Source organism: Mesoplodon mirus (genome assembly GCF_964341445.2).
Source record: "Mesoplodon mirus genome assembly, chromosome: 3".
NCBI lineage: Eukaryota > Metazoa > Chordata > Mammalia > Artiodactyla > Ziphiidae > Mesoplodon > Mesoplodon mirus.
Window position 1 is genome coordinate 151,352,618 of NC_138978.1, and position 13,788 is coordinate 151,366,405.

The following is a 13,788-nucleotide window of genomic DNA, read 5'->3' on the forward strand; positions in this document are numbered from 1 at the left end:
TAGGTCCCATTTGTTTATTTTTGCTTTTATTTCTATTGCCTTGGGCGACTGACCTACCAGCTTTCCCAACACTACTTGCTGAAGAGACTGTCTTTTCTCCATTGTATACTCTTGCCTCCTTTGTCGGAAACTAATTGCCCATAGGTGTGTGGGTTTATTTCTGGGCTTTCTATTCTGTTGATCCATACAGACACTGTTAGTTTTAATTTATCAGCAGTTAATACTTTCATAATCCCAAATCAAAGTATCTTACTAAAAATCACAAATTTATGCAAAATTTTAACCCCCAAATTTACTAAACATTGTTTGTTGCTAGAAAACTAGCTTCTCTCAATTTTTGTCTAGTTTTTGGTATTTGTTTTGGTACCTTATGAAACTAAATTTATGTGTTGCTTACTTTTAGTTAGATACCATGTCTTCTCTTTAGTGTATTTAGATTGAAAGATAACAGTTGACTGGTAAAAAGTTGGAAAGAAGCTTGGGTGACTATCTTCAAGGTAAGCAGATACTTTTGGGAGGAGAGAGTATATGGAATTAGGTTAAAGATGGCCGTTTCTAAGGGAAAAGAAACAAAGTTGGGGTAATATGTATAAGAGAAATAATGCTATTCTAGAAACATAATTAAAGAAACCCTGATTTTATGGGGCAAAAAGAAAGGGGAACTAAAGTGATGTGTTAAAAAAGGATATGGGAAGTTCAGGCAAATGCTAAATTATAAGTTCCTTCTAGGCAGTAATTCTATGTTCTTTGAATTCAACATCACTCTTGCCTTTCCCCTAACACACACTAACATACATAGTGAAATATAACCAATACATTGCTCTTTGCCAAGAAACCTGGTAATGCTTTTAATAGGTTAATTTTACCTATTAAGGATATATGTGGTTTAGAGGTAAGATTCTTTTTAAAATCCCTATGCTCACTATAGTAGCCTTGATCCCTCTTAAAAAGAACAGCTTAAAGCTGAGGCTATATTTTCTCAATTCACCACCACTGATTCATTTTTGGCCTTCTAAGATTAGCTCTTTGGGGGAAAATCTGGCAAGAGATTATGGTCTTAATCTTCCTCTTTTGTTTTCTCCCTTTTTTAAGGATCCTATCTACCTCTTTCCTGCACCAAATGGCATCTCTTTCTATTTTCACTGTCTCAAAGATCTGTTTGTGTTTCCCTTTCGGTAATGGATGGTGGCGGTAGGGAATCCTCCCTGATTCAGAGATGCAGAGGTTGAAAGTACTGTCAGCAGGCAGAAATTCTGTTATTCGGGCAATTAAAAATATTCTCTTTTCGACTTCTTTTGCAGCATTGTTTCATAGCAGAGCAAGGCTTTTACTTATAGCCAGCGTATACTTTTTAACATAGACAGTAGGACTGTTAGGGTCCCTGAAATCATCTTGTCCATCCTTTATTCTTCTTTCAGAACTTTCCTAACACCAGCCCAGACAGTTCCTGACACAGTGGACCTTCAGTTACTGTTTAAACACCGTCTTTTTTTTTTTTTTTTGCGGTACACGGGCCTCTCACTGTTGTGGCCTCTCCCGTTGCGGAGCACAGGCTCCAGACGCGCAGGCTCAGCAGCCATGGCTCACGGGCCCAGCTGCTCCACGGCATGTGGGATCTTCCTGGACCGGGGCACGAACCCATGTCCCCTGCATCGGCAGGCGGACTGTCAACCACTGCGCCACCAGGGAAGCCCTAAACACCGTCTTTGTAGTTAGGTGGGCCTGGACTTACATCCTGGCTTGGTTACTTAACTAACTGTGTGACTGTGGTGCTGGGGTGTCCCCCATTTGTAAAATAGAAGTAGTAATCTGTATCTTTTAGGACTGGTGTGAGGCTTAAATAAGAGACTAAGTGTAAAGCATCTAGAACAGTGTCAGGCACTTAGCAAGTCTCTCTTTGAATGAATTAATTAGTGTCCTTGAGAAGAGGATTTCCTATTCTCTCAGTCACCTGTCCCTTCCCTGACAGCCATCCACGGTGGAACTCCTTCCTTTTGTCAAACTTAAGTCCTTCTGGTTCCAGCTTAGAGTTATTCTGCTCTAGTTAGAAGCAAAGTTCTTCATAATTATTATGAAATACTTTTGTAATAAAACGAGAGATGTTATAAAAAGGTAAAAAATACAAAAGTTAAAGTTATAAAGTTAAAAGGTAAAGTTTCCCCTTCTTCCTTCTTCTCCATTCTACTGTGGTCTCTTGATGGGTCTAGTAAGTGATAAGAGAATAAAGCTTCACTTTCCTACTTTTATCTGTATATGTGGGTACCTGGATGTTTGAATATCCACAAGGTATTGAGTTGTCCAAAAAGTTCATTTGGTTTTAAGTAAAAACAAAAGACACGTTTTTCATTTTCACCAAGAATTTTATTAAACAATGTATTCCGTCACCGAACGAACTTTTTGGCCAAGCCAATAGACCACACAGAGGCTATTCAGTATATTGTTGTCAATTTGTCTGTTATCTCATTCATCACAGTATGAAATCAGATAGTTCTGATCCTTAAGGGCTTCATGCTTATGAGTTGAGACACAGACCTAAAGCCTTTACTTTGGGATGTTTGGGATTGTAAACATATTTCCACTTTTAGCATGATGGTCTCATGCTTTCTGTGGCTAGTTCAGGGCTTTGGTTGGGATTATGGTTTTTCCCAAGTCTTGTTATGGCCTCTGAGTTACCACTCCCTACTTTTTACTAGGTAGGGAGATGAGCTTGTATGTGTTCTATGCTGACTGCTGGGGTAAAGCTCTGGGTTGACACAGCTGCTTGTGGCCTGTTATATTCTAGAAAGCAGCTCAGTCAGTCGCAGCTCCCCAATGGAGAGTGTTTGTACCAAGAGTAAAGGGATTTTCTACAATGTAACAAGAAGAGGGAGGTATTTGCCTTAATATGTAATTGACATTTAAGAGTGATAATTCAGGGAACTGTATAAAAATGAGGAAAAATCAATCCTGTGTAAAAACAGATGGGAAAAACCTCCCATTGCCCTGTGAGAGTGGGCATGGGAGGAGAATTGATAGTGACGATAGGTAGAATACAGAGACAGGGATTGGAGTCGAGACTGTGTCAGTTGCTGGGCAAGGGCAGGACTCTTATATAGTTATGTACTTCTCTTCTGTGTGATGTAATGAGGCTTCAGAACTATAGGGAAAACAAAGATATTTATGACCTACCTGAGTACGTGATCATCTTCTGTTTGAACCATCAGTTAAGATAATCATCCTTAGCTATCACTGAGTTTCAGTAACATGCCATGAGCCATAGAGTAAGGAGTCCTCACCAGTAAGAGCCAATATTCTTAGGAAGTGGTCAGGCTTCAGTGATTGAGCCATTTCTTCTTGGCACTTAAGGTAGTGTCATTTTACATAAAAAGCTTTTACATAAAAAACAAAACCAGAGGGCTTCCCTGGTGGCGCAGTGGTTGAGAGTCCGCTTGCCGATGCAGGGGACACGGGTTCGTGCCCCGGTCCGGGAAGATCCCACATGCTGCAGAGCGGCTGGGCCCGTGAGCCATGGCCACTGAGCCTGCGTGTCCGGAGCCTGTGCTTCGCAACGGGAGAGGCCACAACAGTGGGAGGCCCGCATACTGCAGAAACAGAGTAGCAATCTCCTTTCTATTACATTCTCTTAATCTTGCCAAGAAAATTGATGGTAATGTATCAACTTATGTAGATTCGACAGATTTGTGCAGATGTATTCTAAAAGAGAAATCTCTTTAGGAATTTGCTGTGACTCAAAATGGGAATTATGGTGTACTCTCATGATTCCCTGGAATTCTTCTTCCTTGATTGAGTTAGGAGCCAAATGTTTACTCACTGCTTCATTCTTGGAGTAGATGCAAATAGCAGTTCCAGATAAATGTGTGGATATGGGTTAAAAATAGAAAATTTTATATAGGATGATTGAAAGTGGTTTTGAGCAAGTAGTAAAGGCATCATTTATTCATCCAGTAATTGCACATTTATTTATTTATTTACTGTTACTATTTTTTTGGTCATGCCAAGCAGCAGGTGGGATCTTAGTTCCCCGACCAGGGATCGAACCCACACGCCCTGCAGTGGAAGCACAGAGTCTTAACCACTGGACCACCAGGGAAGTCCAACTGCACATTTATTTATTGGATGCTCATTAAGTGCCAGACACTGTTCTAAGTGCCAGGAAGGAATACAGCCTTCCATGAAACAGTTTTAGGTCAGTCTTCCCTCTCAGGTGGCCATAATAGGACCCAGAACAGGGCTCATCCTCTCTGTGAATTGTTTTCACTCCCGGTCTCCAGGAGACAGTGATGGCTTCCCTTTTTGTTTATAACCGTCAGGCATGAGTCATCCCTTTGCTGTGAGTATTGCAGAAGCACATATCACATTCCAGTCTAACTTGTGCTGCTGCCAGGGTCTCAGCCAGCAGCTCTTTTTGCCTGTCTTCCAACAGTCTTGATAGTCAGAACAGTGAGACCGACTGCACAAGTTAATTAACTGGGGAACGGAGAAGAGAGAGCATGGTACTTGTTTTCTATCCATTTTTGTTTAGTACAAGATGTATTTAGGAGTAGTCAACTTCTTTCAAGGTGCCAATGTACCAGGTAGTACCTACCATCAGAATTCATTTTGGGGGAATTTTAAAAAATTGAAGTATAGTTGATATATAATATTATATGTTACAGGTGTAAAACATAGTAATTCATAATTTTTAAAGGTTATATTCCTTTATAGTTATTATAAAATATGGGCTATATTCCCTGTATTGTACAATATATCCATGTAGCTTATTTATTTTATACATAGTAGTTTGTACCTCATAACCCCTATCTTGCCCCTCGCTCCTTCCCTTTCCCCACTGGTAACCACTAGTTTGTTCTCTGTATCTGTGAGTCTGTTTCTTTTTTGTTATAGTCACTAGTTTGTTTTATTTTTTAGATAGCACATGTAAGTGATATCATACAGTATTTGTCTTTCTCTGATTAATTTCACTTAGCATAATGCTCTCCAAGTCCATCCATGTTACTGCAAACAGCCAAATTTTATTCTTTTTATGGCTGAGTAGTATTCCACTGTGTGTGTGTGTGTGTATATATATATATATATATATATACATATATGCCATATCTTCTTTATCCACTGAATCTATTTTTTAAAAAATGAATTTGCAACTATGAGCAAATAAAGTCAACTGTCCCTTACAAAGGATATTGGTTCTACAAATGGACTTGGCAGCTTTGGCTGATGGTTGTGTTACACACACAAAATGGTCCTTTGAGGAAAACCTGGAAGTTTATTTTAGAATTTTTTAAAAATCCATCAAATAAACAAGCCAACAAAATTCTTCCTGAAAACTTTCTAAGCAACACTTAACTTTGGTTTTGAATATTTAGGCTTTCTTCCCTTAATATTTCTACAATAAGTCTGATTGATTTATACCTTTAAAAAGATATATACTTAAGACAAGCAATTTAAAAAATATTTTTAAAAAACCACTGTCATCTATAATTATCTTGTTATAAATTTTCAGTTCTTGGGATTCTCTTCTAGCCTATCTAATTATTATATGTAATTAAAGTTTGGGCATTTAGGCAATTGCATGTGGTACTCTAAACCCTAAAAGTTCTTACCCACTTTTTGAATGTGCCTCATGAAGTGACTGATACTCCAGCAGTGTGACTCAGTGTAGTGAAGGGGCTTGTTTTGAATAGCAGGGTGAGTGTCACACTAGTCTTCCAATCAGAAAACATTCCATGCAATTCGAGGCACACATGAAACAGCAGATTTCTTCTTGGCCTAGGCTTGGGTAGAAAGCACATGGATTTATACAGTGTTTGCTCAAATTACAAATGCTGAGATGGTAAAAGCACTTTTAGCTTTAGGGAGTTCAAAGTGGCCAGCCAAATGAAAGTTCTGTGACCTACCTGAGAATAAAATTTATGAGTTCTTTGTTGAGGAAGAAGGTGAGACCTTTGTGCTTTGCTGGAAATAGGAGAGCGCTCTCTCTCTCTGTCTCTCTGTCCTTCAACACACACACACACACACACACACACACACACACTACAAGAAACAACACACACACACACACACACACACTATAAGAAACAATAGGCTGGCATTTCCCAGCCCTTTCTTCCTTATCTGGAGGAGATCAGAAAGGAAAAGATCCCAGGTTTTGATTTTTAAAAATCTTTCATCAATAATACCTATTGCTCAAAAAAGGAATAAAAACAGAGTATTAGTCTGAAAGAAAATAAACAAATTGCATAGCTTAGATTTCAAATAAAGTAAATTTGCAACATCTGATAACTGTTAAGGACACAGACTTGAGCAGATTTGTGTTGAGTTCTTTCATAACTCTTTAAAATGTACTAGAATTCTGCAGAGGATTGATTTTGAGTCTGCAGACTTTGGAGTTGGTGTGCCTGCAATGGTGATATAGGCACAAGTCTCCAGGTCAAAACTTATGTCTGGAGTGCCAGGCAAAGTAGGCAATTTCAGAGATTTGGAGGAACCTATGCATGGATGGAAATACGTGCTCTTAAGTGCTTCAAGATCCTTAGGAAAGAAGTAGAACAATAAAAAGAAACTACTAGCTAGGGAAAGGACCTGTGGAAAGTTGTTTCTAAACCAAAGATCATTCTTGACACCCACTTTAGGCGTTGGGTTTATCAGTTATGATTGGATTCATCGTATGTACCAATCAGAAAAGTAGGGGCTTGATTAAGGTTACTTTTTTTCCCTCACATAAAAGAAGTCTAAAGCTAGGTAGTTGAGGGCTGGTGTGGCAGCTCTGTAGTCATCAGAGATCCAAGCTCCCTATTTCTTTCTTTTTAAAAAAAATTTATTTATTTATTTATTTATTTATTTTGGCCGCATTGGGTCCTCGTTGCTGCACGCAGGCTTTCCCCAGTTGCGGCTAGCGGGGACCACTCCTCGTTGTGGTGCATGGGCCTCTCATTGCAGTGGCCTTTCTTGTTGCGGAGCACAGGCTCTAGGCGCGCAGACCTCAGTAGCTGTGGCACGCGGGCTCAGTATTTGTGGCTCGTGGGCTCTAGAGCGCAGGCTCGGTAGTTGTGGTGCATGGGCTTAGTTGCTCTGCGGCATGTGGGATCTTCCTGGACCAGGGCTTGAACCCATGTACCCTGCATTGGCAGGCAGATTCCCAACCACTGCGCCACAGATAAGTCCCCCTATTTCTTTTTTTGTGTGTGTGTGTGTGGTTTTTTTTTGTTTGTTTGTTTTTTGCGGTACGTGGGCCTCTCACTGTTGCGGCCTCTCCCGTTGTGGAGCACAGGCTCCGGACGCGCAGGCTCCGGACGCCCAGGCTCAGCGGCCATGGCTCACAGGCCTAGCCACTCCGCGGCATGTGGGATCTTCCCGGACCGGGGCACGAACCCGTGTCCCCTGCATCGGCAGGCGGACTCCCAACCACTGCGCCACCAGGGAAGCCCCCTCCCCTATTTCTTTTTGCTTCATCATCCTCAGGGCTGGCTTCTACTCTCACGTTTGCCCAAGGACTGCAGGATGATCACTGCTGCTCTGTCTGTCACATCTGTGCTCCAAGCAAGAAGGGCAAGTCCAAAGGGTGTACTTACTAGTAGAATCAACCCTTTAAAGAGCTTTCCTGTTGCCCCACCTATTATTGGCCACCCCTGTCTATAAAAGACATTGCCTTCCCAATAATGCAGAGGTTAAATATTGGATAGGCAAATCTTAATCTCTGCCAGACCAAGTGAACATGAGCATAAAGGTATTACTTAGGTGGTAAAGACTTAGGTGGCTAAGACTTTGGGATGCCTGCCAACTCCTAGAATAGGACGGTAATGTTTGGCAGATCTAGCCTTTAGTTTGCTGCTTGATTGATTGATTCAACAGAGTTAAGGACTTACTCTGTACTAGGCACTGGAGTTATAGAAGTGAACAAGATAGACATGGTCCCTGTCCTCAAAGAGTTTATAGGCTAATGGGAAAAAATTAGGTTTTAAATAAATAAATTATAAATGTGTTGAACATTAAGGAGAAGTAGAGAGTGCTTGGGATTGTGTAATAGGAAAGACTCCCGAGGAGTATGACATGATGTATACATTGAAATTTAAAGGACCTTAGGAATTAGCCCTGTTAGAAAGATAGGGATGAGTTAGGTTAGAAAGAGGGGGAGGAATGTTCTAGGCAGATTCACTCCCAATCTGTTAAGAGTTCTTTCTTCATCTACTATTTGTCTTATTTCTTCATCAGAGGGAATTAATGGGAGTTTCCAAAGCAACAAAAGGGACTAAATATTCTTTTTTTTTTTTTTTTTTTTTTGCGGTACGCGGGCCTTTCCCGGTTGTGGCCTCTCCCGTTGCGGAGCACAGGCTCTGGACGCGCAGGCTCAGCAACCATGGCTCACGGGCCCAGCTGCTCCGCGGCATGTGGGATCTTCCCAGACCAGGGCACGAACCGATGTCCCCTGCATTGGCAGGCGGACTCTCAACCACTGCACCACCAGGGAAGCCCTAAATATTCTTTTTTATCTAAAATGGCTAAAAGAAAATAAATAAATAAAATAAAATGGCTAAAAGGACTGCCATCCTTTCTACTTATTTGTTTTTTCACTCTCTCTAGACGAGTGCCTGCCTGCATAGGCTGCACCAGGGAGTGCTGGTAACCGAGGAAGGAGGTGGACAAATGATTGGGGCATACCAAAGTTCAGTTGCCCCATCATAGATCTGGATTTTGGTCTCAGTGTGGGACTTTGGGGAGGCAAGGATTGGTTCTGACCCTGAAGTGCTGATATGACCCCCTTCCCCTTCTAGGAAGTGGACATTGTGGTAGCACCGTGCCAAGGCCTCCGGCCCACAGTGGATGTTCTGGGTGACTTGGTGAATGATTTCTTGCCTGTGATAACCTATGCAGTCCACAAAGATGAACTCTCTGAAAGGGATGAGCAAGAGCTTCAGGAAATCCGAAAGTATTTCTCCTTTCCTGTATTCTTTTTCAAAGTTCCAAAGCTGGGCTCGGAGATAATCAGCTCCTCCACCAGAAGAATGGAGAATGAAAGATCACCACTCCATCGCCAGCTAACTGACCTGGGCTATCTGAGCAGCAGTCACTGTAACTGTGGGACCCCCAGCCAGGACACCAAAGCTCAGAGCATGTTGGTGGAGCAAAGTGAGAAGCTGAGACACTTGAACACATTTTCTCACCAGGTGCTACAGACTCACCTGGTGGACGCAGCCAAGGCCCTGAACCTGGTGCACTGCCGCTGCCTCGACATCTTTATTAACCAGGCCTTTGACATGCAGCGGGACCTGCAGATTACTCCCAAACGTCTAGAATATACACGAAAAAAGGAGAATGAGTTGTACGAATCACTGATGAATATTGCCAACCGAAAGCAGGAGGAAATGAAGGACATGATCGTTGAGACGCTGAACACCATGAAGGAGGAACTTCTGGATGATGCTGCCAGCATGGAGTTTAAAGGTAGGTCCTAGAGAACTTGGTAGGGTGCGGGGACTACAGCATCCTCTAACTCTCTTCCAGCTGGAAGTTGAGGACATTAATTCTGAAGCCCAAAGGAACCTCAAGATCATCTCACCTACCCCCACCGTCATTAGCAGGAGCCCACCTTAAATCATTTAGCCAAGGTGGCCTCTCTTGTTCTGAGAGACCTTCCTGGAAGATGCCACCATCATTCCTTCCTAAGACTGTTAGTCCAGCTTTTGGTAAATTCATCCCAGTAGTGCTCTTTAGTCTCCAGTTTATATCTGTATCCCCTTGGCCTTGATAAAACTGGAGAAGAGCTGCTTGAAGAATGTCACTAAGTCATGCTTTAACCCTGGCTCCTTTGGCATGGCCCATGCTTCTTTGTTGGCTCTTTTTTGTGTGTCATGGTCTCATTTTCTTTTCAGGCTGCTCCTGAGACCTAACTCAGAAGGATTTCCCAAAGTAGCGGTTTTAGCTTTTCTGGCATTCCCATTCTTCATGAATGACCGTTAACAAAACTGGGCCAAGTGCTTAGTCTGGTCTTTTGGTGTCTGAGGTTTAGATGCTACTGACTTAGTACACTGATTTCTGCATGAACATTAGCTCTACTACCTATTAATTAAAGTACATGGTTTGCAAGTTACCCTTTAGGTTCTCAGTCATGGCTATGCATCCAAATAACCTGGGAGGCTTTTTGAAAATGTAGATGCTTGAGACCATTAAAGACCACTCCAGACCTACTAATCAGCATTTCTGACATGGGACCTGATGACCATCAGTTTTTTGTTTTTGTTTTTTTCTAAAACAACCTCCCTAGGTGGATTCTGCTTATTGCCATTTTCTAGATGAGGAAACTCAGGCTCAGACAGGTTAAGTAGTTTGCTCAAGGTCACACAGCTACTAAATAGTAGAGGCAGAATTTGAATCTAGACGGTCTGATTCCTGAGCCCATACTCTTAATTTCCATGCTTTACTGCTTCTTAATCTGTTCCCAGTTACCGATGCTACCATCTTCCTGGGAACCAGCTTCAAAACCTCAGCATGGAGACTTCCCTGGTGGTCCAGTGGTTAAGACTCTGCGCTTCCAATGCAGGGGGCACGGGTTTGATCCCTGGTCGGGGAGCTAAGATCCCACGTGCTGCGTGGCTCGGCCAAATAAAAAAAATAAAAATAAAAATAAATTTTTAAAGTAAAAAAAATAGTCTTAAACAAAAACCTCAGCATGGTCTTTAACTGTTTTCTTTCTCTTGTCCCCGTATCCAGTCAGTCGCCAAGTCCTGCTGAGTCTTCTTCCCTATTTCATACATACATTTGCTTCTCTATTCCTTCCTCTTTAGTCTAACTGAACTATTGTTACCTGACTGATCTCACTGACATCTTTCTCTCCTTTCTCCAGTTCATCTTTATTGGCTCTCTTTCTACAGACTGAGTTAAGACTCCTTAGCCTAGTATTCAAGATCTTCCAAAGCCTAACCCTTTCCAACTTTCTCAGTCTTATTTCCCACTATGCACCTTCCTGTAATTTCTTTTTTGGTTGGTCTCAACTGCTTCCTGTCCTCTGTATGCTTCCTTTACTTTTTTTTTTTTGCTTATGCCCTGCCCTAAACCTGAATGTCTTTTATTTGTGAATTTTCAAATCCTACCTACCCTTCAAGGCGTCTTCCAAATAACATTTTTCATGAAGTTGTCTTTAATTTTCTTAGCTAATAATGACTGCAGTTCATCTGAACTCCCATAGAATTTCATCTGGAACTGAAATTTCTGGTGTATTTCACTTTTTATCTTATTATTATAGTTATTTATGTTCCTCTATTTTCTAAAATCCTAGAAATGAAGAACAGGATCTGGGTCTTTATTCATCACTATATCCCTTGCAGCAAATAACAGAGTCTGTGTAAGGTATATCTTTGGAGAATGAATGAGTGTGTAAGTGATGGTATATGTTTGTCACACTTATAGATACAAAGGAAATATACTTTAGCAAGCATAGCATGCTTGATTTCTTATAGGTCTTTCTAAAGATGAACAAAGATACCTCTTTGGCGAATTCCCATTGTAGGGAGGAGTTGCTGAGAAGTGCTCACTTGCAGTGGAAATCCTAGGAAATCTTCTGAATGTTTAATTTAATTCAGTGCCTGAATAAAAGACACTGGAGCATCAATGCCAGCATCAGAGTAGCCATGATAAAGGGTTGTCAGGGCAGGTAGGCTGAGCAGTCAATGAAACATTTAATTGTCTATCATGTACCAGGTATACCATGTTTGGTACCTGGGGCACAGTGGTTAGCTCAGATGTGGAGTAACTGGGAACAAGTACATCAAATGTCTGGCTCTGTTAACTACATCGTGGACTTGTGGTTCTACTTACCTAGTTGGCTACATCTTAGACAGGACTTACGTGCTGCTTCTTACCTTGTTCTGATACATTCTGGGTATCCTTGAGGCAATGATAAGTAGATTTAGAAGAGAGCTGCCACATATCCTATGGAGCCAGATTTTTATTACTGATTTTTGTTTGTTTTAAAATAAAGGTAATGCATGCACCCTAGGTATCATGACATACATACTTTATAAATTATTTATTTTTTGAACAGATAGTACCTATAACCATGGTACTTTACTCAAAGATAAAAAGATACTGTCTCCTAGTCATCTAGTTTTCCTCTATATGTTCTTCTGCCCTTGCTTTTTCACTTACCCTATATCTTAGAGATCTTTCCATAAATGTGCAGAGAAACTTGTCTTCTTCTAATGGATATACCTTAATTTATTTAACTGTTCCCCTACTGCTGGATATGTAGGCTGTTTCTTGCTTTCTTTTTTTTTAAAATAAATTTATTTATTTTATTTATTTATTTTTGGCTGCATTGAGTCTTTGTTGCTGCGCGCGGGCTCTCTCTAGTTGTGGCAAGCGGGGGCCACTCTTCATTGTGGTGCACGGGCCTCTCATTGCGGTGGCCTCTCCTGTTGGCGGAGCATGGGCTTCAGGTGCACAGACCTCAGCAGCTGTAGCACACGGGCTCAGTAGTTGTGGCTCGTGGGCTCCAGAGTGCAGGCTCAGTAGTTGTGGCTCACGGGCCCAGCTGCTCCACAGCCATGTGGGATCATCCCGGGCCAGGGCTCAAACCTGGGTCCCCTGCATTGGCAGGTGGATTCTTATCCACTGTGCCACCAGGGAAGCCCCTTTCTTCCTTCCTTTCTTCCTTTCCTTCCTCCCTTCCTTTCTTTCCTCCTTTCCTTTCCTCCCTCCCTCCCTCCTTTCCTTCCTTCCTTCCTTCTCTTCCTTCCTCCCTTTCTTTCTCTTTCTTTCTTTCTCTCTTTCTTTCTCAGAGTATACTACATTGATCATCATTGTGCATGCATGTATTTGAGACTTGTAAAGGTATATTTCTAGAAAAATAGTTCCTAGAAGCAGAAACAGTAGTTGGGTCAAAGGGTGTATAGATTTCTTTTGTTTATTGGTTGGTTAGCTTAAATTTTTTTAAATTAATTAATTAATTTGGTGGGGGTGCTGTGTTGGGTCTTTGTTTCTGTGCGAGGGCTTTTTCTCGTTGCTGCGAGCGGGGGCCACTCTTCATCGCGGTGCGCAGGCCTCTCACTGTCGTGGCCTCTCTTGTTGCGGAGCACAGGCTCCAGATGCGCAAGCTCAGTAGTTGTGGCTCACGGGCCCAGTTGCTCCGCAGCATGTGGGATCCTCCCAGACCAGGGCTCAAACCCGTGTCCCCTGCATTGGCAGGCAGATTCTCAACCACTGCGCCACCAGGGAAGCCCTAGCTTAAATTTTTGATAGATATTGCCAGATTTCTTCCAAAGAGGTGGCACCAATATAAGTTTCTAACATTAGAGAGGGCCTTTTTAGGAGTGGAATTTTTATAGGTGATTTGTCTTCTCTTAAGTTCTTCTGTCCTCTGGTTTGCACAACAGACTTTTCTAATCCTGAGAGCTAGTAGCGTAGTGGGGACAGTGTTCCAGTTTTACTTTTTATTTCTCTAGTAGTTGATTAAAATTGAATTCTTGACTCTTGGATTTTTCTCATTAATATGCTAGGAAGTGTGAATTATTACAAAGATAAGAGGCTTTGGAATCCATGCGCTTTGGGTTCAAATGCTAGCTATATTCCTTCCTAACTGTACCATCCCTTCCCAGTGCCTGCTTTATTCTCTCTTTGAGGCTTTTTCCTGACATGTAAAATATAACCAGTAATATACCCCTGACAGTGTTGTTGTTGGGATTAAATTAGATTACATATGAAAAATTCCTACTGTGTATTTCAAATAGTCTGCAGTCAATACATGTTGTTTCTCCTCTTCTATAAATGTGACATAAGAGCTGACAAAATCAATAGGTT

At 41.6% G+C, this 13,788-nt stretch overlaps 1 protein-coding gene across 3 annotated transcripts in view; it reads left to right on the plus strand.

The window, feature by feature from the left end:
• DSTYK (dual serine/threonine and tyrosine protein kinase) overlaps positions 1 to 13,788 on the plus strand; it is a 56,547-nt gene that overhangs the window by 28,965 nt on the left and 13,794 nt on the right. For all 3 annotated transcript variants that reach the window (XM_082614216.1, XM_082614217.1, XM_082614218.1), the window contains exon 3: positions 8,769 to 9,438. In XM_082614216.1, coding sequence (XP_082470342.1) covers positions 8,769 to 9,438 — 670 coding nt within the window. The remainder of the gene's footprint in view (positions 1 to 8,768; positions 9,439 to 13,788) is intronic.